Raw genomic sequence first — 26930 nt, forward strand, 5'->3', positions numbered from 1 at the left:
ACTTGACGACGTGGTCACTGTCAATTTAGGGACCTGTAAGAGCAAGGGCTGCCCAGTCACACTAGGACCCAGAGGGAAAGCAGGGCTGCCTGGCAAAGCCCGACCTGGTCACTTCAGCTTTGTTAGCAGCTGCTTAGCTCTGCCCTCCCACCCACCCCTTCATGCCCCTCAGTCCTGCATCTCCCTGTTCCCCTGGCATGGCCCTCTGGCCGAGAAGCTATCCCTGACAGGTTCCACCTATCCAGTGAGCTCAGCCCCGTGGCCCCATGTGGAGGACGTTCAGGCTCTTCCCTCTTCCTCTACAGGGAGCTGTATGACGCTGCCTAGCAGCCATCAGACCTTCTCAGCCACGTCCACCGTGCCCAGGAGTGCGGGTGGCACCTTTCCTATCTTGGCTTCATGGTGAGTTGATGTTTACCATGTGCCTTTCCTGGCAAGCTGTGCCATCCCATGCCAGTCTGGAGGCCAGCCATGACCACGACCCCAGCGTCTAGGCACAGGGATGTGGACAGAATGGCAGACACTCTCCACACTCCAGGATCCTCCTGGGAGCTCCTGGCCCCCTGCACCCCAGACCAGCATCCCCCAATCTCCTCTGCAAGAAAAGAGACACCACTCTTCTGCACTTTGCACAAAAATGTATTTCTGTGACATCCCAAAGTACAGACATTTCCCCAGACCCCAGGTAGTGAAGCGATGGGATGGGAGCTGCTGCCGGAAGGAGGGGCTGAGGTGCCCAAGTGCTGCCCAGCGGGGCACGTGGCTAAGCCCTCTATAACCTGGCCGGGGAGGGTTTCCTCGAAAGGTCAGTTCTGTGACCAGCTGGGGCCCTTCTGCCTGTAGGCAGACGTGCCTGGAAAAATCAAACAAGCCCAGGGGGAAAAGAGGGCAGAGAAAGCCACACCCAAGGGCTGCCTCCAGGGTCAGCTTTGCTCCCCACACCTGCTGGGTGCACAGGTCTCTGAAGAAAGCTGTCTCAATGAGAAGCAACGCTGAGATAGAGGGGGGGTGGGGTGGTGCACGAAACGCCTGGGGAGTTGCCTGTCACTGTGCCTACACAGTACAGCAGCTTCTCAGGGACAGCCTGACTGGGCTGGAGGGACAGTGTCCAAGTGCTGGTCTGGGGATGGCTTCCCGCTGCCACTGTGAGGCTGGAGTTGGGGGTTCCTGCCTTGGAGGGAGCTTTAGTATCTTCTGGGCAGTGGGTGGGCTCAGCTCGGCTGCTGGTGGGAGGGCCTGGGCACTGAGGGGCTGTTGGCAGGGCTACAGAACGAGGGGCAAGACCCTGGTCCTGGAAGCTGCCAGCTGCCAGAGCTGGGGCGGTTTGGGTATGTTTGGCGGAAGGGGCAGTGGAATTGCCCCCGAGTTCTGACCGTCTCTGGGCTGGAGCCTTCAAAAGCCTGGGGCCTGGAGGGAGACTCGAGGCAGCCTCCATAGCAGCATGGCCACAGGATGCAGACCTGACCAGACAGCAGGGGCCAGCGGAGCCCTGCTTCTCCAGGATCCTCTGGACAGGAGCTGCTTGGCCTGAGGCCTGGGAATAGCTTACTCTCTGGCCCCAGATGCTCACAGCCTGGAGCACCGAGGCTTTTGGGAGACCCAAACCTCATCGGCCTTACCTGGGAGCCCGCACAGAGCACTCAGGCAAGGAAGGATCAGGGATGCTGAACAGCCCGGGAAGGCCGGCTCCTCCCACAACAGGCAGAAGCCAGGCCTGTGATCCCTGGGAAGGGACTGGACACTCACAGCATTAGAGGCAAGCCTGGCTGGGGCAGGAGTGAACATGGCGGCAATGAAAGCTTGGAGGCGGACTGAGAGAGGCAAGGAGCTGCAAAGACTCAGGAGAAATCATACACACAAAACTTCACACTTCCTAACCAAAAAAATAAAAAATAAAATAATAATAATATATATATATCTCACTAACATTAAGGAAAAGCATCGGCTGTGCAAAAGTCCTCACTGTCTCTTCATCCTGCGGGAGGCTCCGGAAGGGAGCTGCCCACTGGACTCCAGTGCTTCCTCCCGGCCTGCGGTCCAAGCTGTGTGGCCTCTATCTGGACGTGTCCATGTTCTCCTCTCTAAAGTTACTGCAGTGCTCAATCACCTTGCTGGATAAAATGGGGGAGAGCATCGGAGGGTGGCCAAGGAGAGCCGAGCCTCCTGGGGGCCCACAGCTCCTAACAAGCCTCAAGAGTCCCCTGATGCTGGGCATGCTGGCACACGTCTAAAGGCCCAACACTTGGGAGGCAGAGGCAGGCGGATCACTGTGAGTTCAAGACCAGCCTGGTCTACAAAGAGAGTCCAGGACAGCCAAGGCTACACAGAGAGACCCTGTCTCAAAAAACCAAAACCAAAACAAGAGTCCCCTGACATAGACTCACTGTGTCAGCGGCTGGCACAACACCTGGGAGATAAGGCCTGTGGTTGTGAACACGGCCACTGCCCTCCCAAACCTATGGATGCTCTCTTCAGCATTTTCCCTGCACACCAGCCCATCCTTTCTGCAGGAGTCCACAGGGGGGTCCCAGATGGACTGGAGATCTGCACAGGCAGCTATGCTGGCTCCAGCCCTTAGGGGGTCTCTGAGGAAACTGCCACCCACTGCTGGTGTTGCTGCCTTTGGCCTTGTGCTGCTTGTCTGCTCAACAGGGAGCCTCTGGGTTTGGGGGTTCACTGCACCCTCCATTTGCTAAAAGGCTGTATCAGGGCTTTGTGAGAAGGAAATTCCCAGGACAGTTCATTCCTCGATGGCAGAAGGAAATTCTGGCTCAGGTGTATCTTAGACCTCAGGGTACCAAGAGGGCTCACTGACAATTCCTACCTGATGACTGGAAAGTTCTAGGATCCTTGTTTGACCTGGATAGCCCCAAGCCCACTGTAAAGAGTGCAGGCAAGGCCTGCTCACTTCTAACACTTTCTAGGGGGGACTCCCAAGGGAGACTCAGTTCGATTGAGGACCAGTTTGTTAATTAATACCAAAATAGCATCTTCATGAACGGCAGAGCCAGCTGATGCCTCCAGCCCAGAAGGGCAGATTCTGGTGGTGGGGATGGGGGGAGCTGTCTGAGCCTCAGGCTACACTGTGCTCAGAATTATGACAAAGGACTCTTTTCCCACTGAGAATGGATCCGGAGGAGAGGACGGCCAACCCAACTGATTCTAACATGTGGTGTGTGCACTCTTTTGCACACACTGGAGGGGCAATCAGAGTTGATGCTTAACCCTCAACAGTGAGTCCTAGAGACACAGAAGGAGGACTCTGGCACACCCCAACCTTCACACTGACAGTGTCTGGGTGTGTGTGCGCACCCGCATATGCTAGGTTGCAGCCCATCGAGGGCATTTTCCCTGGTGCCCTCCGCCTGCACACTTGCATCCAGACAGCCTAGCACTGTGTACAGGTGGCCTCACCACATCAAGTCCTTTTTCACTGGACTAACTATGGTGAAAACCAGTGCAGAGTTCTTGCTAGCTCAGCGACGAGGAGGGTTCACAGGGATCAGAAGAAGCAACTGAGCAGGTGAGAGCAGACAAGCTAAGCGACATCTGGGCCGGGCTGTCAGGTCTGTCATCCACGGGTGACCGACACAGCCCACACACTGTCTGTTCCACATTCTACCCTGAGGAACTCTGGAGGACTTCAGCCATTCCCACTGTGCCCCTTGCCCTCCACACCAAGGTACCCAGCCAGGAACGCACTGTTTATCTCTTACCGGGCCATCTCCTTGGTTTCCTGCCGGGCAGTGGCCATCTTGATCAAGTCCGTCAGCAGGGGCATGCCGCCTTCTTTAATCAGCAGAGGGCAGTACTTGTCAGCTACAAGGGAGGAGGAGCAGGTAGCTGAGGGTGGGTGGCCTTCTACCAGCCTGTGCCCCAGACACCCGCCCTGCTTCCAGAATTGCTACAGCTGCTGCCCGGGGGAAGGACACTGCTGGAAGGGCGCAGGGACAGGCCAGTCTGCCCAGTCTCCTGGGTCCACCTGGAGAGGAAAAAAGGTCAAGTCCTTGGGAAAGACACTTCCCTTTGGTGGCCCAAAGTTTCCCCAGAAATCGTGCTTACAATTTCCCTAGAATCTGTGCTGTAGAAAATACCATCCCAGCACAGGCCCAGAGCATGACACCCCTGAGAGGTTTTGTCTCCTGACAAAGGTTCGCAGGAGTTCTGGAACTGCAGTCCCCAGGCAGCAGCTTGCATTTATGATATTGTTAGTAAGACACCCCCAGGTGACTGTAGTGACCACCCAGGCTGGAACCACAGGTGCCCTTCTGCCCTGGCAGTGGCAAAAAGACTTGAAAGTTCACTCACAAGTAGGGTAGGAAGTGTGAGGAAAGACACATGGTGCAGGCTGGGTCGCTTCTGATGGTGCAGGCTAGCCCTCACCCTGGCATCCCACTAATGCCACACTACAGAGGGCTTAGCTGAGGGACAAGGCCAACAGTAACTCTGTGTTCCCTCTTGCGTGCCTGCTCCCTGTGGACACGCTGTGCCCAGCTGAGTGGTTATCTGAGGCAGGGGAGGGAGGCACTCACGGTAGACGGACACCAGGTTGTACAGGGCCCAGGTGGCCCAGTGCTGGCTGACTGGAGAGATGCCCTGAGGAAGGAGGCGCAGAATCGGCTCAAAGGACCTGCAGGGAGAGAGAGCCATTAGCTCCAGGCAGGAGAGGCAGAGTCTTCTCCTTTGAGCCCTCCTCCCTGCAGGGTCCTGAGGGGTCCTGAGGGCAGCATGGGCAAGCCCGTGGATGCCAGGGGTCCTGTGCAGACTCCACCCAGGAGCTCGCTCTGGAGAAGACCATGACCAGTGTAGAGGGAGAGGGGCAGGAAAGCTGGGGGTCTCAGCACCCAAGAGAGCAAACTGTGGTGAGGAAGGGAGAAGCCCTGGGAATAACCTACAGTGACTCTAGGTCAGGCTGGCATTCCAGCGCCCAAACTGAAGGACCAGATCAGCAAAGCCTCAGAGGGGCCCTGAGAGGCAGCTTCCTGTCTTCCAGGGACCTGAGCAAGCCACACATCTTGGCCCAGCCTTTCAGTGACTGCTTCACTTGAAGGGCCAGCTGCATGGGCAGCGTGGCACAAGGGAAGGGACTGACCTGGTGACTGCAGCCCACCCACAGTTCAGTAAGGACCGAGGCCAGCCTGACGGGGGCGGATCACAGGTGACTTGTGTTTTGCTACGTATTTAGTTCTGTATCAAGCATGCATAAAGTACAGGCCTTGGATACACACAGGTGTTAATGAGTGGGAAATGTGCCCGTCACACACTGGATCTTACAGTGAGTGAGAGCAAACGCCTTTGGAGAACAGGACCAGGGTGGAAAGCTCTGGCCACACCATGTTGGAACAAGCAGCTTCTGACTCTCCATGCTGTGTACCTTCCCATCTCTGACCTGTAGTTGATATTCCTTCGGGAGTTGATATCCCAGCTCTGGATGGCCGCCCACATACGCTCCTCCACCTCTGCCCGCTGGGGTTCACAGACACCCCAGGCCTCAGGCCCATCGAACATGATGTGGGATAGGACACCACAGGCATTGTAAGAAACCTCAATGCCGTCAGCCTTGCTTTCCAGCAGGTTGCTACCAGGAGGGAGAAAGAAAAGCCCATCACCCACCTATGGCACAATGTTGACCCCTGACGCCAGCCTTGAGCACCAGGACGGCAGGTCTGTGTCACTGGGCTCAGCTGTGAATTACTTGGGTCTTTTTTGTTTGCTTTTGAGTCAGGATCTCATGTAGTTCAGACAGGCCTGCAACTTGCAATGTAGTCAAGATTCCTGCTCCGCCCCCCAAATGCTAGGATTACAAATTCCTGTCACATCATCCACCCACCTGTTATTCAGAGGCCTTCAAAAAAGGATGTGGCATTACTGCCATCTGAGGCAGGTTGAAAGAATAAAACACACAGGGTCTCGAGAAAGCACCCAGTGGTTACGAGCATACACTGCTCTCTCAGAGGCTGGCGTTAGGTTCCCAGCAGCCAACGTGGCCTGCAGCTGCTTGCACCCTTGGGCTCCAGGAAGGCCCAAAGCCTCTGGGCTGTGTGGGCAGGTGCTCTCATGGGCTCATACCTATCCCTCACCTACACATAGTTTAAAACAAAATCAGCTGAAAGCAAAAATCGTTACAGATAGAAAGCACCATCAGGCCCAGAAACCCAGACTGAGCGCAGTGCGGCCACAGTCCACACAGCTGCTCTGAGCGTGGCGCAGCCACAGTCCACACAGCTGCTCTGAGCGTGGCGCAGCCACAGTCCACACAGCTGCTCTGAGCGTGGCCCAGCCACAGTCCACACAGCTGCTCTGAGCGTGGCGCAGCCACAGTCCACACAGCTGCTCTGAGCGTGGCGCAGCCACAGTCCACACAGCTGCTCTGAGCGCTCTGTCAGCCCTGAAGCACCAACCTGAAGACGCTGATGAACTGGGAGGTCATCAGCTGAGGCCGCAGCTCCTTCACCTCCGCCACGTTCCCCAAGAGCCCGAGCATGTTGCGGTGCAGCTCCTGCTTCTCTGGGAACTCCTGGGGAACGAGAGCCACCAAGGCCTTCGTACTCGGTCACTTGATGTCTGACACTGCTACTCTGCAGGGTTTGGGGCACCTATCTGGGTGGCTCTTCTAGACAAAGGAGAGGGGCAGTAGGCTGACCCTAACTTCCCAGTGCTCCTGTGACTGGAGAAGAGGTAGAGAGCTTACCTTGGGACAAGTGTGGCTCCACTTGCCACAGCTTAGAAGAATCTTTTTGGGGAGCCCCTCAAAAGCTACAGCAAAAAAGCATAGACCTACTTTCTGAGCAGAACTGTATCTAGTGGGCAGTCAGAACAGACTGCTGTGAGCACAGGCTGGGGGTTCCCTGGCAGAAGGGATCTCAGGAGGCCCAGCTGGGTGGCATGCCCAAGGGGAGGTCCCTGACACTTTTCTTAGCAGCAAACACTGTGTGGGTGTCCTGTGTGCCCATGGGAAGCTTGTGTGGGATGGCATCTGTGGGGCAGCAGTCTGTGGGGCGGGTGGCAGCCCGGGCAGTGCCCACCTTCAGGCAGTCGAGAAAGAGCTTCATGCCATTGAAGTTGAGAAACATCTCGCAGTTGTCGGGTGTCTCGTCTGTGATGTTCCACAGGGCGCTCCAGGAGAACTCCATGACCTGGTCACACTGTGGGGGAGGCGCAGCTCAGCTGTGTCCTCCTGAGGACACATGGCCAACCTTGGCACAGAAGCGTCTGGCGTGAGGGCAGAGTGTGTGAGGCCCTACGTACCGTCTTGTCCAGCAGCTTCTTCTGGATCAGCTTCAACATGGTCTGTGGGCAGAGGAGAGAGGCTGCCTGAAGCCAGCCTGGCAGCCAGGCACACAGGGAGCCGCTGACTGTGCGGGTGCTGCAGGCCAGCCACGCCCAACTCTACAGGGACTTTGGGAGGCTGTCTGAAGCTGGTGAGGAACATACCCTTGGTACGTAGCACGGTGCTCCCCTGCTCTGGGCTGCACTTCCCCAGGGATAAAGTAAGGGTGGTAATTATACATCTAATCCCCAAATCTTGCTTTCCTTCCATATTTATCCTGTCCCATGTGTTAGGCTAAGAATTTACTCATACCAGGCCAGAAGGGGTTACTGTTGGAAGGACCAGCCCTGGGTCTTTTGTCACAGGGCATACTGCATGGAACTGAGTGGAAGTAGTTAAAAGACAGAAAAGGCCACACAGTCATAAGCAACAGTCACATTAAGCAATTCTGAAAGCCAGGCACAATGGTACAACCTTTAATCCCAGCACTCAGGAAGCAGACACAGGTGGATCTCTGAGCTCCGGGCCAGCCTGGTCTACAGAGCGAGTTCCAGGACAGCCAGGACTACACAGAGAAACCCTGTCTGTAAAAACAAAACAAAACAAAACAAAACAAAAGCAACTCTGAGGTGGGCATGGTGGTGCACACCTTAAATACCAGCACTCAGGAGGAGGTAGAGGCAGCTGATCTTTCTGAGTCTGAGACCAGCCTGGTCTACACAGCAAGTTCTAGGCTAACAAGGCGGGGCTACACAGAAAGACCTTGTCTCAAACAACAACCAGCTCTTCTGGGGGACTGTAGAGACGGTTCCGTGGTTAGGTTCCAAGGTCAGTTCTCGGCACCCATGTGAGAGCTCATGGCCACCTGTAACAACAGCTCCAGGTGGATCAAACAACTGTGGCCTGCACTGCCACTCGTTGACACATAATTAAAAACAAGAAAGGGGAAGAAAGAAAGTCTTCAAAGTATGAGTGTGAAGCTCAGCGCTGGGGCTTGCCTTGCATTCAGTCCTTAGCCGTCCCCTCCCCCACCACACCTCCAAATAAAGAAAGGACATGAACTTCCTTGCGTCTACCCTAAAGCCTTCTGCCCACTCCTACCCCGCAGCCCAGGTCCTCCTGAAGCCTCACTGACAGAGGACAGGGTGACAAGGGCAGCAAGTTCACATACCACGACGAAGCCCATCTTGCCCACAGCCTCCTTGTGGTCATTGTCCACCTGGCAGACCAGGGCATTGCACAAGTGCACGGCAATCCTCTGGATAGACTCGTCCTGCCGCGTGGGGCTCAGGATGCTCAGCAGCAGCTCATTCACCCGGCGGTACTGGAACTCCAGTTCCTCTGGGATGCTGAAGTTGCAGAGGGTCAGACAGCAGTTCCGCTGCACCTGGGCCAGGTTGGGAGACAAGTGGAGCATGTTCAGGGACAGGTTTGGGACAGGGCTCCAGGCCAGAGGCCACCCAGGGCTGGGAAGGTGCTCTGGAAGAGGAGGCTACCAGGTTTTTTGGATTGTTTGGTTTGAAGGTTTTTGAGTTGGAATGGAGGGTCTCATATAGTCCAGGCTGATTTCAAGGTCACCATATAGGCAGGGCTAGCTTTCCATTTTCATCCTTCCTGCCTCGGCCCCAAGACCTGGAACTGCAAGGATGCACAACCATGCTCAACTAAGGCTTGTCTTGCTTTTCATTTTTATCAAGGTTATAATTATTAAAAAGAAGACTCCATGTAACCACTACTTTTGCCAAGACACTACCCTGCCGACATTCAAAGTCCCTTCATGACCATAAGACCCTGTTACGGGCAGGAGAGGTGGCTCAGAGGTCAAGAGCACCAACTGCTCTTCCAGAGGTCCTGAATTCAATTCCCAGCAACCACATGGATGACTCACAACCATCTATAATGTGATCAGATGCCCTTTTCTGGCCTGCAAGTGTACATGTAGGCAGAGCACTGTATATGTAATAATAAACAAACAGATCTAAAAAAAAAAAAAGACCCTGTTAGCCTTCCCAGCAAGCCACACTCACTGCTCAGGATGCTCACAAGGGCAAAAGCTGTTACATGCAGCTGAAACGCACTCACTCTCATTGCAGAGCAGTGTTCTCTCACGGCACCTCAGTCTATCCACCAAGTCTCCTGCTGATGGACTTTGGCCACTGCCCATGAAGTTACACATGCTCTCCAGCGTCCATAACACAGCGGCACTAAGGTACACATACTTGGGGGGGGGGGGAGTTTCTGGGTTTTGTTTTATTGAGCAGGGCTCATGTAGTGTAGGCTGGCTCCTAACACAGTGGAGGATGACACTAACCTTCTTCTCTTTCCTCCACCAAGCCTGGCTTCCTTGAGGGCTTGCTGGATCAGGAGGTGGCTGCGCTGGTCTGTCCTCCCGTTGGCAGTGCACAGGGGTCTAGCCACACCCTCTCAGCTAATCTTTCCGAGCCCACACATTTATGACGTGTGTGCACTACACTGATCATTTATGGCGTGTGTGCACTACACTGATCATTTATGACGTGTGTGCACTACACTGATCACTTACGTCCTTCTCTTCATTATTAAACATTTATTTTATGATTTTAAACTTACTTTATGTGAATGAGTGTTTGCCTGCATGCATATACACCATGTCTCTCTTTCTCTCTCTCTCTCTCTCTCTCTCTCTCTCTCTCTCTCTCTCTCTCTCTCTCTCTCTCACACACACACACACACACACACACACACCTGGAGGAGGTCAGAAGCTGCTAGATCCCTTGGAACTGGAGTTACAGCCCCTGTGAGGCACACACGGGCGCTGGCAACTAAACCCATGCCCTCTGCAAGGGTAACAAGTGCTTTTTGTTTGGTTGGAGGTTTTTTTGTTTGTTTGTTTTCAAGACAGGGCTTCTCTGTGTAGCCATGGAACTCAATCAGTAGACCAGGCTGGCCCTGAACTTACAGAGATCCACCTGATCCCACCTCCTGGGGTCAGGTGCTGGGATTAAAGGCATGCATACCACTTCCCTGCTTTTAACAAGGGCTTTTAATAACTGAGCCATCTATTTAGCCCTATTTCCTTACTAAATATTGACATTTACCATGCTTTGTTGATCACACTAGAGGGTATGGTCCCTTAGGCAACATCTTATTTTCCCCTTTATCATACAACACCCATGCACACACATATTTTGCAATGCTGGGAACTGAACCCTGAACCTCATGCCATGTACATGCTGGGCCAGTGCTCCATCACTGAGCTACACCCCTGGCCCAAAGTTCATTTTAAAGTTTATTTTCTTTCTAGTTTGAAACAGAGCTTATCTGTGTAGCTCTGGCACTTACTCTATAGACAAGGCCAGTGGAACCCACTCTGTAGATGAGGCTGGCCTCGAACTCAGGGAGTCCTTCTGCCTTAAAGTTTAAAGGTAACCCTCTACAATGTTTGTATGCTATTGCTTGCACAGAAAGCTAGTGTCCTAGCTCCTTGTTTGTTTGTTGTTTTCTGGTTTTTCAAGAAAGGGTTTCTCTGTGTAGCCTTGGCTGTCCTGAACTTGCTTTGTAGACCAGGCTGGCCTTGAATTCAGCGATCCACCTGCCTCTGCCTCCCGTGTGTTGGGACTAAGGGCGTGCGCCACCGCTGCCTAACAACTCCTTTGTTTTCTTGATTTTTATTTCTTCCGTGGCTATGTGGGTGTTTTGCTAGCGTATTATGTCTGTGTATCACATGCATGCAGTGCCCTCAGAGGCCAGAAGATGGTGCTGTATCCCTTGGGACTGGCATTACATATGGGTGTGAGGTGCGGGATTTGAACCTGGGTTCTCTGCAATAGCAGATGGTGCTTTTAATTGCTGAACCATCCACCTCTCCTCGCCCCATTTTCTTTTTGAGACAGGGTTTTATTCTAAAGCCCAGACCTCAAGCCCGCCTCAGCCTCCCCAGGTTAGGATCACAGGTAAGGGCCAGCATGGCTGATTTCCATGTTTTCTTTTTCCCTTTTGCCTGAGACAAGTTTTCTTTTTTCCCTTCTAATATATTTTATTAATTTATTCATATTACATCTCAATTGTTATCCCATCCCTTGTATCCTCCCATTCCTCCCTCCCTCCCATTCTCCCCTTACTCCCCTCCCCTATGACTGTGATTGAGGGGACCTCCTCCCCCTGTATATGCTCATAATATATCAAGTCTCTTCTTGGGAGACAAGTTTTCAAAGGCGAGCTCAAACACACTGATATGCACCATGCCTTTAACGCTAGCACTGACGAGTACTGGCCTTAAAGGACCAGTGTGTGCACATCTTTCATCAGTCCTGGAGGCAGAGACAGGCTGTGAGTCTGAGGCCAGCTTAGTTTATGTAAGAGTGCCAGGAGGGAACTACAGAGTAAGACCCTGTCTCAAAAGAAGAGAAAACAAACAATAAAAGAGGTCAAAGAAGAAAACTGACTCCCCAAAAGTTGTTCTCCGACCCATGTCATAGCATGTGTGTCACACCCAAAACCAAACCAAACAAACAAACAAAATTGCTTGCACATTCACACCTGATAGAGGCAAACATCCACATCACATACAGAGCACCCAGAGCGGCGCCAATGACCATCTACAGAATTGTCATGCGCAGACTAAACGTCAGAACAGGGGTGTCAGTGCAAGGCTACCTTTACATCTCTAACTGTTCTATGGTAAATGTTCTCATTACTTTATAATTAAAAGGAGGGGCTAGAACCCACCCCCAACAGTGATAGGGATAGAGGGGCAGGGGGGGTGGCACATCTGGCGCTCAGAGGGCAGAGATGGGGGGGGGCTATGGGCCTCTACCTGGCAAAGGCAGGTTTCTGTGCAGGGGAAACTGGCAAAGGCCAAAGGCCACTTAAGCCTGGGAGGCATGCGTGTCTGGAGCCTGGGCAAAGCATGCAGGTCGCAGCAGGCAGGGGCTCACCGTCACCTCCTGGTAGGACTCCATGCCATTCAGCACCACCTGGATGACCTGCCGGCGCAGCTTGACGCTCTGCTCCGAGCGGTACTCAGAATTGGTCAGGTAGAAGAGGGCTGCACTGCCGGTCACTTGAATGTTCTTGTCATACTTGTGGCACTTGAGGGCTGTGATGACCAGCTGTGTGAAGACAGGGTGGGGGCTGGGGCTGGAAGTGCGGTCACCACAGCTCCTCTGGGGAAAGACTGGCCCTAGCCCTGCACTCCTGGATAGGTGTGAGGAGAGCGGGCACTCGGGCAGGGCCTGAACAAGTTGGCAGGGAAGCCAGGCCCTGCCAAAGGGGTGGAAGTTTAGAAGTCAAAGCTGCCTATTACCCTGAAATCAAGAGAGGGCGCACAAAAAAAAAAAAAGAAAAGAAAGAAAGAAAGAAAAAGAGAAAAAAAAAAAAAAGGGCGCAGAAGGACACAGAAGAGGGGCAGGGATGTCCGTGACCCTGAGGGCCTTGGGGTCTGAGCTGACCTTCAGGGCCCGCAGAAGCTGGTTGCAGCGTTCAATGCGCGCAATGTCAAACAGCAGGTTGATGGCCCTGGAAGTGATCTCAGGCCGGTGTTCTGTGTAGGCCTCAATGGCGTTGAGCACCTGCTCTTCATTTTTGTCACCACTTACCTAGTGACGGAACACATTCAGGACAACCCAGAAGGGCAGGCAGTGGTGGCTGCACCCAGGCTGGGCAGTGCACTCAGCGGCCACTTCTTCCCACACCCCGCCTCTTACTTTGTAGGCTGGAATGTGTGTGAGGCGACACAAGGAGGTCTCAAAGAGCCCGAGGAACTGCAGTGGCCTCTTCAGAGCCCGGAAAGGCATGATGCTGCTCTTGGAAGGCTCGGTGCTGGGAAGAGAGCATGCTGGAGCTGGCAACCTGGCTGCACCTAGCCTCGCCTCCCCTGTGGACCACATTTCATCCCCCGAGAAACAGGGCTTGTGGCTTTATCCTGGCCCTGCCCGACTCACCGTGTCGCTAGGACCAGCCTTGAACCCTTGATCCTCCTACCCCACCTCCCAAGCTGGGATTACAGGCACAGGCTTCCTTCCGCGCTGGCTTAGGCTGTGCTGGGGGTCAACCCAGGGCTTTGTACACGTTGGCAAACACTCTACAACCTTAGCTGCATTCGCAGCCCTCACAGCTCTGATGGAAGGGCGGAAGGCAGAGTAGAAGAGCATGGGCTAGGAGCTGCTACCCCTGTCTCCCTTGAAAGGTATCACGTGCGGTCCTAACAAGCCAGGATAAGGTCCTCTGCCATCCACATGAACTATGGCTGAGGAGGGGCTGTGGCCAGCTACAGTGGCAGGCCTGGGATTAGCTCTCACCACCAGGCCACAGAGGCACAGATTGGCTACGGTGACACCTGAGGAACCCCTAGGAGCAATACCACTGCCTGCTGCTTCCCACCAGACCACCATGCCTGCTGTTGTTTGTTCCTTGGGCATTCCACCTATGGCCCCCAAGTCTTCGTGCATGTTGACCCCATGCTGCGACGTGATATCTTTATCAAATTCAGAAGGGCTTATGGCAGCCCTGAGCATGCCCTTCTGGGCCAGTACGCAGATAACTTCCTTCTTCCTTCCTTTGTTAATTTATTCAATGTTTATGTATGTGTGCTTGTGTATGCTTGAATGTAAGCACTGTAGTGGAAGTTTTGGTTTCTTTGCAAACTCAGTTAGTACATTTTTGATTTTTTTATGAGACAGGGTTTCTCTGTATAGCCTTGGCTATCCTGGACTCGCTTTGTAGACTAAGGCTGTCTGGAACTCACATCGATCTGCCTGCCTCTGCCTCCTGAGTACTGGGATTAAAGGCGTGCGCTATCATGCCTGACAATGTTTTTGTTTTAATCCAAGTGTGGGATCTTGGTTTGGGCTTGAGTTTGTCAACAGCTTATAACTGTCTCATGGGGGAGAGCGTGGTCTTTGCCAGCTGGTAAGAGCCAAGGCAAGGAGAGGGGCGTGGTCTAGGACTCAGAAGACAAACAAGAGAGCTTGGAAGCACAGCTTGAAGTGGTGGCCTGAGGTCCGTAGTAGAGACCAATGGAGTGCCTCAGAGGCTGCTGTTGGCTGCTGATGGAGATTGGTTTTGCCCCCAAAGAGCCCAATTGACCCTAAACAGCTGGGAGAAGTAAAGGGGTCTGTGCCCCCTCTCCCCACTAACATTCTTTCTCATACCCAGGGTTAGGGGTTGGTGGAAGGGAAGTAAAGGCGTCAATACCCCAAATAAAATAGAGTTTAAAAACAAAGCCAGGAGTGGTGGCACACACCTTTAATCATAGCACTTGGAAGGCAGAGGCAGGTGGACCTGAGTTTGAGGCTAGCCGGGACTACAAAGTGAGTCCAGGACAGCCAAGCCTACCCAGAGAAACCTTGTCTCGAAAAACCAAAATAAGGGGGATGGAGAGATGGCTCAGAGGTTAAGAGCACTGGTTGCCCTTCCAGAGGTCCTGAGTCCAATTCCCAGCACCCACATGGTGACTCACAACATCTATAATGAGATATGCTGCCCCCTTCTGGCTGGCAGGTGTACATGCAGGCAGAGCACTCATATACATAAAATAAATAAATATTAAAAAAAGAAAGAAAAGCCAAAATAAATAAATGATTGATTATTTTAACTTTGTGGGGTTGGGTGTTTTGTGTGTATATATGTTGTACTTTCTGTGCATGCCTAGTGCCTGCAGAAGCCAGAGGAAGATGCTAGGTCTCCTGAACTAGACTTATGGACAGGTTCTGAGTCCTCTTGTGGGTGTTGGGACTCAAGCCCAGGCCCTCTAGAAAACCCCGTGCTTTGAATTGAGGGGCCAGCTCTCTAGCCCCACCCCCTTTTTTAAAACCATGCAGCCCCGGCTGGCCTCGAATTCACAGAGATGGGCATGCGCTGTCCCTGGAGTACTGGGTTAAAGGAGTGCATCCCCACACTGGCCTCGCCGGCTTGCTTCTCATCTCTAGTGCCCAGCACAGGACTTGGCACAGGGCGCTTGGTTCAGGCTCTGTAAACAGCATCCTCCCAGCAGCCACAGAGCTGGGTACTCACCTGGTCTGTCCTGCTTCCTCGTCCATCTTAGAGATGCTGCAGTTCTCTAGGATCATGTGGCCAGAGATGTCCAGGGACATCAGGTTCCCCAGCTTCTGCACCAGGAGGCTGAGCACCTTCCGGGTCAGCTTGAACTTGTAGTAGCTGGAGAGGCGGTCTCGGGAGATGTCCAGGTGGCTGGAGGGCGGGGCCACAGACCGAGATCTTATTCCTTCAGGCCACAGCAGGGGAGGCCCACACCTCTCACAGCTTCCCCAGAGAACTCTGGGGGAAGCCCTGCTTGGGATTAGGGTGCCCTCACTCGCAGGAGTGGGCTCCCTCCCTCTGTTCCACACAAGGCTTTCCCTGCTGTGGCCGATGAACCCAGGACTGACAATGCCTTTCCTCCACCCTCTGCCCTCCCGCCCCTGTGCCGGATGCCTGAGTGGGCAGCTCACCGCAGCTTGTGCAGCTGGACGATGACACGGATGTGGTCATCTGAAAGGTCCATGTTGTAGAGCACAAGGGACATCAGACTGTCCTTCCACTGTGTTAGGAAGGTGGCATCACTTGTCTGGATGCCCGAGAGGTCCAAGGCAGCCAATGAGTTGAGTGGCCGAAGCAGTGACTCCACGGGGACACCGTCGATCATGCGGCCCAGGTTGAGGAAGCGTAGGCGGCTGAAGCCCTCGAAAGTGAAGTCCTTGACCAGCACCTGGCAGGTAGGGTTGACGAGGCACTCGTCCTCACAGCCCCCCGGGTTGTCCTCCTCATAGAAGATGTTGGCACAGCCGAAGAGGCTCAAGGACACCAGACTGTGACTGAAGCTCCGCAGTGTCTGCAGGCTCTTGGCGGACAGCTTCTCGCAGTTGGTCAGGTAGAGCTCCACCAGGTCCTGGAACAGCAGAGCAGCCTCAGCTCCTCTGCCCGCCCTGTGCCACCCCAGGTCTGGCTTCTGGGCATGGGCGGGGTCTCACCTGCTTGCGGATGGCTTCCAGGTCCTGGTCCTGCACCAGGTCCTCACGGAGGTGGATCCTAGTGAGGCGAGTGCTGCGGGGGTCTGAGAAGAGGCTGAAGAAAGTCTCATGTGGCTCAAAGGTGCAGGCCGCACTGACCAGCTCCACGTATCTGTGAGGGAGGCAAGCCTGGCTCAGGGAGTGCCTAGGAGCCTGGGCTGCCTTCTGAACCCACGTCACGTGCCTGAGGACTCATGAGATCACTGAAGCAACGGCCACCTCTGCTTCTCTCTTAACTACATCTGCTTAGATTCTGACTACATTAGATGTCTGGGGGACAGGAGTCAAAAGGTGATGCTCAGGGTGACCACCTGTGGTACATGGACCTCTTAGGAACAGGAAGTTCCAAGCACTTCCTTTCAGCAGCCTAAACATGCCCCTGCCACACACAACACGCGTGCTCCTCTTCACAGGCACAACACATCACGCCAGGCCCGCACCGCCCTGCCACAGCCACACCACAGTCCAGACTCATCTTTTCTTAGTAGCCTTCTGGCACCTTAGGGCAGGCAAATTAGGTAGAAGGCTTTGAGCTTCCAGCCGGGTGCTGGGGCAGAGGTGGAGCTGTCAGGGAACCCTACCTAGCTAAGGGTCCTGGGCTGTCCTGGAGAGACAGTCTAGCCATTAAGAGTGCTTGTTCTTGCAGAGGACTGCTATGCAGTTCCTAGCACCTACATGGTGGCTCTTAAAAAGAAAAAAAGCCAGCTGGGTGTGTGTGTGGGGGGGGTGCATGCCTGTAACCTCAGCATCCAGGAGGCAGAGGCAGGCAGATCTTTGTGAGTTTGAGGCCAGCCTTGTCTACGTTGTGAGTTTTAGGACAGCCAAGGCCACACAGAGAGAGCCTGTCTTGAAAAAAAGAAACAAAAACTAAAGAAAAGAAAAGAATCTGGCAAAAAAAAAAAAAAAAAAGAAAAAGAAAAAAAAAGAAAAAGAAAAAGAAAAGAACCTGGCATGGTATTGGACATCTTGAATGCCAGCATTTGGCACAGCTAGGCGGATTTCTGAGTTTAAGGATAGCCTGGCTGCCTGGTCTATAAAGTGAGTTCCAGGCCAGCCAAGGCTATATAGTAAGACCCTGTTTGTTTAAAAAAACAAAAATTAAACCAACCAGCCAAAAATCCAAAACAACACCAAAAAGGAAGGACAGGAAATGTCTGGAAGCTCTCATTCCTATGGAGCCAGCTCATGGCGAGGCTGCTCCCTCCGGGGAACGTTCCCTTGGTGAGGTGCTCTCAGCTCTGGTGCCAGTGTCCAACCCCGTGCCTGGCCCACATCAAATGCTGAGAATAGCATCAGAAGCTCAGTCCTTCATTCCCATGTGGCTGTGCAACTCTCTGATGCAATATGGCTTCTTGCTGGGAGAGCTGGTATACAGCTAAGCGTCCAGAGAGCATACCCACACTGTGCTGTAGGCACCCAAGGCAAGGGGCCCACCAGGAGGCTGCAGAGAGACCACTGAGGAGCCAGGCTCTGATCACAGGCCTGCTGGTCTGGTCTTGGCACACATGTAAACACGTGTGTACGTAGTGCAGATGTGTAGACAGAGGTGTGTGTGAGCCACACACAGGGTGACCCATAATGCCCCAATTTACACGCAGGATTTTATACTAACTCATCCCTAAACACACGCATGCTGCTTCACACCCAAGTTCTGTGGTGCATAACCCTACATGTATATACACACACATTCCTTCATGTGTGCACAACACACCCATGCCATCTCTCTACGGTAACACACACCACACCATTATTATCCCTAACGGTCACACTCACAGCCATGGCCCCCTTGTGGTGATTTGAACACACCATCTTAATCGCCACCTCACGTTTTACTCCTACATTTGCCCCCAACCCCCCAGCCCTGGGGAGTCCCTTGCTCACTCGTTGACTAGCTGGTCACAGACTTCACTGGGCAGGAAGATGTCTGGATGCAGCCGCAGGGTCTCCTTGTCCAGCAGGTAGCCCAGGGTGCCATCAAGATTCCGGAGGCAGAAGTCAGTACAGAGGGCCGTCAGGGACTCAGGTGTGTCGCATGCCATGCTGGGAGAAGGCAGCTATGAATTCCCAGCAATCACAATACCATGGGCAGGGCCACAGCCTGGGCAGGAGAAAAGAAGCCAAATGAGCTGCAGATAAGAGTACATGTCTAGGGGCTGGAGAGGTGGCTCAGAGGCTAAGAGCACTGGCTGCTCTTCCAGAGGTCCTGAGTTCAATTCCCAGCAACCGCATGGTGGCTCACAGCCATCTGTAATATGATCTAGTGCCCTCTTCTGGCCTGCTGGCTCACATGTGGGCAGAGCACTGTATAAATAAATAAATCTTAAAAAAAGAAGAAAGAGTGCACATCAGTTGGGCATGGTGGCACACACCTTTAATCCCAGGGCTCCCAGAGAGAAACCCTGTCTCGAAAAAACAAAACAAAAAAAGCACACATCTACTTTTTTGAGTGTGGAAAGAGAAGCCCCATCTGTCCATCACATTTAAATTAGCATCTTTTTTTCTCTGTGTAGCCCTGGCTGTCCTAGACTCAATTTGTAGACCAGGATGTCCTAGAACTCACATCATCCTCCTGCCTCTGCCCTGCCCCCCAGTGCTGGGATTAAAGGCGCGCACCACCATGCTGGGCTCAAATTAGCATCTTGTTTTTGTTTTTCAAGACAGGGTTTCTCCATGTAGCCTTGGCTGTCCTAGAACTGGCTTTGTAGACCAGCCTGCCCTCCACTCGCAGTGATCAGCCTGCCTCTGCCTCTCCAGTGCTGGGATTAAAGGCGTGCACCACCACGCCTGTCCTCAAATTAGTATTTCTCCCTGAGACAGGGTTTCTCTGTGTAGCCTTGGCTGTTCTAGACTGACTTTGTAGACCAGGCTGGCCTCAAACTCACAGAGATCCGCCTGCCTCTGCCTCCCGAGTGCTGGGTATAGGAGTGTGTCACCACACCCGGCTTCAAATTAGTATTTTGAAAGGCTGTGCGAACCTGTAATCCCAGTACTTTGGAGATAGAAGCAGGAGGGTCAGGGGTCCCAGACCAGCTGAGTGAGTCCCTGACTCAAATAAAAAGTTGAATATTATCCAGTCACAAAAGTACTCATAGAACACTGGGCCATGCTAACTGAAGAAACCAATTATGAGGGCTGGCTGTGGTGGCACACGCCGATAATCCCAGCACTCAGGAGACAGAGGCAGGCGGATCTATGTGAATTAAAACCCAGCCTGGTCTACATATTGAGCCTAGGACAGTCAGGGTTGTTACACAGAGAAATCCTGTTTCAAAAAACCTTTAAAAGAAAGAAAGAATGAATGAATGAATGAAAGAAATCAATTATGAAGGTTACAACATAGTCCATGGAATGTGCGGCCACAAAAGGCAAATCTACACAGACAGAAGGAAACTAGTGTCAGAGGAAGCCGGGTGGCTGCTCCTGAAGATGGGGTTTCCTTTGGGAGTGATGACAGTCATGGGTGCATACGGGGTGCACACTAAAACCACAGAACTGGATACTTTAAATGTCTGGAATGCATGGTCTGTGAATTATGCTCAAATTGTTACTTTATAAGTAAAGTCTTTTTTTTTTAAAGATTTATTTATTATGGGTAGAGGGTTGTACCTGCATGTACCCCTGCATACCAGAAGAGGGCGCCAGATCTCATTATAGATGGTTGAGAGCCACCCTGTGGTTGCTGGGAATTGAACTCTGGAAGAGGAGCCAGTGAGTACTCTTACCCTCTGAGCCATCTCTCCAGCCCCTCATCTACTGTTCTTGCAGGGGCCCAGGGCTCAATTTCCAGCACCTACATGGTAGCTCACAATTGACCAGAATTCTAGTTCTGGGGGCATGCAGTACCCACAGAGCTCAAAAAAGAAATCAAGTGTCCTAAAACTGGAGTTAGATTGTTGTGAGCCTCCATGTGGGCGCTGGAAACCAAACCCAGGGCCTCTGCAAGAGCAGCAAGTGTTCTTACGACTGAGCCAGCTTCCCTGCCACTCCCCCAAGATTTCTTAACATGCCTCAAAAATGCCAACCATAAGGGAGAAAAGGTTAAACTGGTATGCACTGGAGTGAAGAAATGTCTGTTAATGCCAAATCACTGCAGGCCCAAAGGAAAGGGTGCACCTTGCCGGAACAGTAGGCAACGGTTTCACAAAAAGACACCAGCAGCCTGGCCTGGCCATGCACCTGCAACCCCAGCTCTTGGAGGAGGCTAAGGAGCAGGATCGCGAAACCCAGTTCAAGCTTAGGCAGCATAATGGAGACTCTGGGGAGGTAGAGGAGGAAGGAGGAGGAAGAGGAGGAGCCACAGACTACAAATGCATATCTGGTCATCCCTCTGAGTGGACACACAGGTGTCTTCACTGTCAACATTCACATGTATACTACAATTCAATAAAGAGATTAAAAATGGTTGGCACCAGCCAGGCATGGTGGTACATGCCCTTGGGCCCATAGATTATAAAGATATAGACAATATTTATAGACCAGTAAGGAGAGAAGCATCGCACGCATCAGTGCCAAGGTGGGCAGACGGTCCCCAGGCACCTCCTGAAGGACGACGCCTCCGAAGGGCACTCATCATGTTCCCTTGGTATCAGGGAAGTGCACACCAACCCACAATGAGATGCCACTTCCCACTGCAGCCAGCTCAACTGCAAACAGCACGCACTGGTGAAGACACGGAGCTGCAGGGGGAGTGTAGTGCTGTGAACTGGGAGGTAACTGGAGACAGCGGATGCTGAGCAGGAATGTACCTTCAAGGTTTGGCATGAATATACCCAGTAGAGATGCACATGTAAACGTGCAAACAGGGCCAGTGAGATGGCTTGTGGGCAAAGGTGCTGCCACGCAAGCCTGAGGACCTGGGTTCAAGCCCTAGAAGCCACAGTGGAAGACAACAGACTCCCAGAAGTTGCCCTCTGACTTCCACACAGGGACTATGGCAGGTGCACACCCACATTCTCACACACATACCTAATAGTAATAAATTTAAAACGCTCAAAGCAGTATTCTGTGTGATAGCCCCTAAGAGAAGAGAACCTTGACTGCTTGCTCACTGACATTGCAATGGATAATTAAAGCATATTTTGCTTAATTACCACACTGCAATGAGAATACAGTCAACAACTTGAATGACCCTCACAGTGTGACAAGGAGTCAGAACCAGGAGGACAGCTTGTTTGCTTTAGCTGCATTCCTTTCCGCTAAAACAGAAGGAAGTCTTATTGGGATGGGACTGTCTCCTTGACAGGGGTGTGTGTGTGTGTGTGTGTGTGTGTGTGTGTCCCTGAAAGGATGGTTCTGAGTGTGGATGGGCTGTGGATCTTTCCTCTGACTGGACTCACAGGTGACTTCACTGTCAACATTCACATATATAGTAAAATTCAATAAAGAGGTTAAAATGCTTGACACCAGCCAGGCATGGTAACGCACACCTATAATCCCAGAACTTGGGGAGAGAGAGGCAGCTGGAGCACTGTGAGTTCAAGGCAAGCCTGGTCTAACAAAGGGAGTCTAGGACAGCCATGGCTATATAGAGAAACCCTGTTTTGAAAAACCAAAAACCAACAAAAACAAGATTGAAAGCCAGGCATGGTGGTGCACACCTTTAACCCCAGCACTTGGAAGGCAGACAGAGGCAGGCAGATCTCTGGGAATTCCAGGCCAGCTTGGTCTACAAAGAGAGTTCTAGGACAGCCAGGGCTGTATCGAAAAACCAAAAAGTAAAAAAAGAAAAGAAAAAAGAAAAGGATTGACGTCAACCAAAGGGATCCACCCTTGAAAAAGACCTGGGTGCATTCCAGTGAAACGTTAGTTAATATGCATCAACACTGGCTACAGAAACTGCAGACTGAGCCTTCATATTCTACTTCCGTGACCAAGGAACAGTCCCTGGGGCTGGAGAGACGGCGCAGAGGTTTAGAGTGTGTACTCGCTTCACTGTGTAGGTGTGCAGGCTCTGTGCAAGCACTACACTATGAATATAAACAATGGGAATTTTGGTACCCATCCCAGCCTTCAAATCAATGTGGACACTAAATGTCAGGAAAGTTCTAGTGTTCTGGAGATGAAGTGCAGTGGGAGAGACCATGCTCACCATGTATAAGACTTTGGGCTCAATCCCCAACATCTCTCCCTAAAGTACAGGTTCTGTGGTCAGACGATCTCTATTCTGACTCCATTCCATAATTCGCTGGTAAACAATGTCACCTGTAAGATCACAGGGTCCTCATCTGGAAAAGTGAGGACGATGATTCTCCTGCCAGAGCTGGAGGAGCTATGGAGACAGTGCTGGGAAAATGCTCCCACAGCACACAACGGCCACGTCTGACAGATAAGGACACTAAAGCTCAGAGGCTCCAGGCCACTCTGAACAAACTGGTCTCTGGCTCCATCACACCGTCCTTAGAGCGGTGGTTCTCACCCTGTGGGTACTGACACCTTCGGGAGTCAAATGACCCTTTCACAGAGATCACTTAAGACCATCAGAAAACACAGACATTAGCCGGGTGGTAGTGGCACAGCTTTAATCCCAGCACTCAGGAGGCAGAGGCAGGTGGATCCCTGTGAGTTCGAGGCCAGCCTGGTCTACAATGCGAATCCAGGACAGCCAAAGCTACACAGAGAAATTCTATCTCAAAAAAAACAAAAACAAACAAACAAACCAAAAATCAAGACAAAGTGTCTCAGTGTAGCCTTGGCTGTCCTGGAGCTCACTCTGTCACTCTGTAGACCAAGTTGGCTTTGAACTCACAGAGATCCACCAGAGTGCTAGGATTAAAGGCATGTGCAACCATTGCCCAGCAGTGAAAATAATTTTAAGGTTGGGGTCAGCACACCATGAAGAACTGTATGAAAGGGCTGCAGCATTAGGAAGGTTAGAACCAGCTGGGTATGGTAGCACACACCCTAAATCTCAGTAGAAGCAGGCAGAGCTCTGTGAGTCCAGCCTGGTCTACAAAGCTAGTTCCAGGACAGCCAGGGACACACAAAGAAACCCTGTCTCAAAAAACCAAACCGAACAAATAACCAAACCCACCCCGCAAAAAACATAGTTAATTTTTTTCTTAGATTTATATGTGTGTGTGTGTGTGTGTGTGTGTGTGTTTTGCCTGCATGTATGTTCATGTACCACATGCATGTGGCTGGTGCCCTTGAAGGTCAGAAGAGGGCACTGGGTTCCCTGGACCTGGAGTTGTGGATGTTTGTGAACCACCGTGTGGGTGCCAGGACTCAAGCAAGTGTGCTCTTCCCTACTGAGCCATCTCTGAGGCCCTGTTGTTTTGATTTTCTTTATTCTTTAAGCAGCTATTATGAGTCTCACTGCCACCTTCTACCACGCTGCCCTCACTTCTCTGTCAAGCGGGATCTGGCCTCCCTAGGCCCAGGCCTCCCACAAGGCCTATGTCTCAGCTGTCCCAGCGCCAATGTAGCAGTCTCTGGGGATGGCACAAACGGTGGTGTTGCCTGGGCTTTGGCATGACCTTCCTCACGACCTCAGCCTTCTGTGTGCTAGGACCAGAAGAAGCAGCACAGCGAGGCCAGTCCTGCTGGTGACCAGCTTTCTGGCCTCCACAGATCCATTTAACCTACTTCCTATACGGCATGGCAAGAGCCCCAGGCCTAGTCACCTGCAGCCCCATGCTTGGTTCCTTCTCTGTCTACTAGGACTGACCAAATTCAACCAGTGAGTGTCCTGCCTCTACAGAGCACTGAGTTCTCTCCCTGAGGCCATCCTACCATCCAGTGTCCAGGGAGGCATCCCTGCCCTTAGGATGCTCAGCCGAGCACCTCCACAGCCCTAATCCAGGTGCAAGTTCCTGCCTCCTATTTTCTTGATAAACGGAGGACAGCTGCCAGGCTGTTTTGTTTTTGTTTTTCAACAGTGTTTCTCTACGTAGCCCTGGCTGTCCTCAAACTCAAGAGCTCTGCCTGTCTCTCGCATGCTGAAATTAAAGGAGTGCGCCATCATTACCCACCAACCTACTGTTTCTGCAGTGCGTTCCTGTAACTATGGACCTAGCCATGGGTTATGAGGACACAGGTCCTATATTGAGCAAGCCAGACAAGGTCCTACCTCTATGAAACATTCTGCCATTAGGAGACAACCAGCCACCTAAAACAAAACACAAAAACCAAAACCCAGATGCAGTTACATCAGGGACAGGGAAGAGCCATGTCACTCTGAGCTGGAGTGTCAGGGAAGGCTTGACACTCTAGCTAGGACTCCAGAGATAAGCCCTAGCTGGCTCAGAAGACAGGAGGAAGGAAAATACCGCAATGATGGAAAGGATCGGGTGCAGAGGCTATGGCTCCACCAGCCCAAAGCCATGGCCTCTGTGTAATGGGCACGGGTGGTACTGAATAGTAAGCACAGGGCTTGGGGGAGGGACAGTTTAACAAATGCCCACAGCAGGAGCCACAAAGGTCCTGCACTACGTGAGTCTCATGAGGCTGAGCATGAGTTCACTGTCCCCAGAACACTGCTGAATCCCTAGGGCCACAGCAGAACCCTGTGACTGGCTGAGACAGAGCCCCAGTTAGCCTCCCTGCCCTAGCTGGGCTGCACACATGGAAGGCACACAATATCAGCTACCAAGTCACCAAAGACCTCCAGAGGACACACTGGTGAATGATGCCACCTGTGGCCACCTCCTGGAGGAGCTGACCCTGCCGCTGGGGTGGGAGGAAGTGTCTCCTGGGTGAGCCTAGACCGCCCACAGCGCTCTACCACTCACCCCCCTTGGAGCCCTAGGGTGCTCCACTCTCTAGGCAGGTTCCCACCGGCTGGAATTCTGGCAGCTGGGGACAGTTTGGACTCTGATATTGATAGACAAGCGGAGGGTAAGAACCCCGATCTCTTTTCTTGCAGGCTCTTTAGGGAATGCAGGGGGAAGGGCAGTGGAGAGAAGAGCAAGAAAAACAACAGCAGCCCAGGCAGCCGCCCCCGCAGCACCACCTCCATGCTGGGTGCTCCCAGACGGATACGCAGCTCCTTCCAGAATTTATTTCCTACAGTTTCTTATTTAACCAGCCAAACATCACAGCCCAGTACTCTGTACCGAGAGAGAGCTATTCATTTGCATAACAATTTGTCTATAGCCCTCCCCCCAGCTGCCAGCTCCAGAGGACAGACTGGCGGCCTGCACCCACGCCCACATCCTTCGTGCCTACTAGTGCCTGGCATTTAGGCAGAACAAAGGTTTGCTGTTGCCAGGATTACCTCACGATGGGACTCTGAGGTAGAGACCGCTGGTCATTTGCTGATGAAGACCCTGAGGCCCACAGCTGACACTAACGGAGCCTGTGATAGCAACACTGACTTCGGGTAAGGGTGTAAATCTAAACTGCTCACTAGTCAAACTATTCCACCCATCCGTCCAACCAGCTAAAGGAAGAGTCGGCCGAATGTGGTGGCACACACCTTTAATCCCAGCACTTAGGAGGCAGAGGTGGGTCCTTGTGAGTTCAAGGCCAGCCTGGTCTACAGAGAAAGTTCCAGGACATCCAGGGCTGTTACACAGAGGAAACCCTGTCTCAAACAACCAGACCAAACTAACAACAACAAAAGAAAAAATATATAAAAATCAAAGAGTGTCACCAATATTCAGAGGGAGCAAGGGACCCCAGCAACATCCTGACCTCTAAGGGACAGAGTCTGGGAGCCAGCGGAGCAGTGCCCACCCTGTGAAATGGTAACCCATGAGCTCGGGGAACCCAGACAAATGCCCTCTTTACAGGGGTTGAATGTCTTCCTGGAGGGAATGGGTCCTGGGCTGGAGATTAGGGGTGGAAAGGTGCTGTGGAGATTGTCCAGACAAGTGCCAGGGGACTCTCGGGGACAGAGGGCAGGTCATTATGCTGGGAAGACACAGCACGAGGGAGGGACGCACGTGCCCACTGGGCTGCTGTATCCCTCTTGATAAAGACACAATGAACAGACACTGGGGATAGGAGGAGCACTGGGGCAGGCTGAGAATCACACTACGTGGGTTCTGTCTGTGCCGTCAAACTTGCTAATGTCCATACTGCTGAGCACTAGCTATGCACCAGCTCCCTTCATCCTCACAGAAGGCAGAGTTCTATCTACAGCCTGCAGGCGTGGCGGCTGCGGCTGTGTGCCAAGCCCTCTGCACAGTCTCTGTGGCTACAGATATGTGCTCTCCACTCAACAGGTCAGGACCTAGGGCTTCAAGCTTTCCAGGTATGATCTCAGTGGCGCCACGCCTTAGGCAACCTTCACTTTCCCTTCTGTGCTGTCACTACCTCCTTTCAACTCCACGCATCCTTGAGTACTGACAGCAGATGGTCTGGCTTTGTGGCCCTAATTCTATGGGTACCATGGCCCAGGGCTAGAAGCTTCCTAAAAGCAGGGACCTTACACGAGCCACGGGACCTCCTGTACAATAAGCGGATGACAGGCTAGCTGGGATGCTCCTCTCTGTCTCTCCATCTTTGGAATTACAAGTGCACAACACTGTACCACTTTTATATGTGGGTGCTGGGGATTGAACTCAGGTCCTCAAGGCAAACATTTTTACTGTCTGACCCATATCTCTAGCTTTTTGCTTACTTCCAAAGCCAGAAAACCAGCTCCAGTTAATGAACCGGGTTGGTTTTGTTTGTTTGTTTTAAGATTAATTTATTAAATATACAGTGCTCTGCCTGCGTGTACACCTGCA

General features: G+C 52.5%; 1 protein-coding gene across 6 annotated transcripts in view; it reads right to left on the reverse strand.

The window, feature by feature from the left end:
- Positions 1-618: 618 nt before the first annotated feature.
- The window catches only part of ZER1 (zyg-11 related cell cycle regulator), a 48707-nt gene continuing 22395 nt past the window's right edge, over positions 619-26930 (reverse strand). For 3 of the 6 annotated variants that reach the window (XM_084799343.1, XM_084799342.1, XM_084799344.1), the window contains exons 2-16: positions 18139-18355; positions 16219-16369; positions 15700-16136; positions 15263-15439; positions 12955-13069; positions 12700-12846; positions 12187-12360; positions 8442-8657; positions 7249-7290; positions 7026-7145; positions 6402-6517; positions 5375-5578; positions 4533-4630; positions 3717-3819; positions 619-2111 (exon numbers count right to left, since the gene is read on the reverse strand). In XM_084799343.1, the coding sequence (XP_084655469.1) occupies positions 2054-2111; positions 3717-3819; positions 4533-4630; positions 5375-5578; positions 6402-6517; positions 7026-7145; positions 7249-7290; positions 8442-8657; positions 12187-12360; positions 12700-12846; positions 12955-13069; positions 15263-15439; positions 15700-16136; positions 16219-16369; positions 18139-18296 (2316 nt within the window). In that variant the 5' untranslated portion in view covers positions 18297-18355 and the 3' untranslated portion in view covers positions 619-2053. The remainder of the gene's footprint in view (positions 2112-3716; positions 3820-4532; positions 4631-5374; positions 5579-6401; positions 6518-7025; positions 7146-7248; positions 7291-8441; positions 8658-12186; positions 12361-12699; positions 12847-12954; positions 13070-15262; positions 15440-15699; positions 16137-16218; positions 16370-18138; positions 18356-26930) is intronic. The other 3 variants (XM_084799345.1, XM_084799347.1, XM_084799346.1) reach the window with 3 other exon arrangements.

Source organism: Acomys minous (assembly GCF_964271855.1).
Source record: "Acomys minous genome assembly, chromosome: 10".
Classification (NCBI taxonomy): Eukaryota; Metazoa; Chordata; class Mammalia; order Rodentia; family Muridae; genus Acomys; species Acomys minous.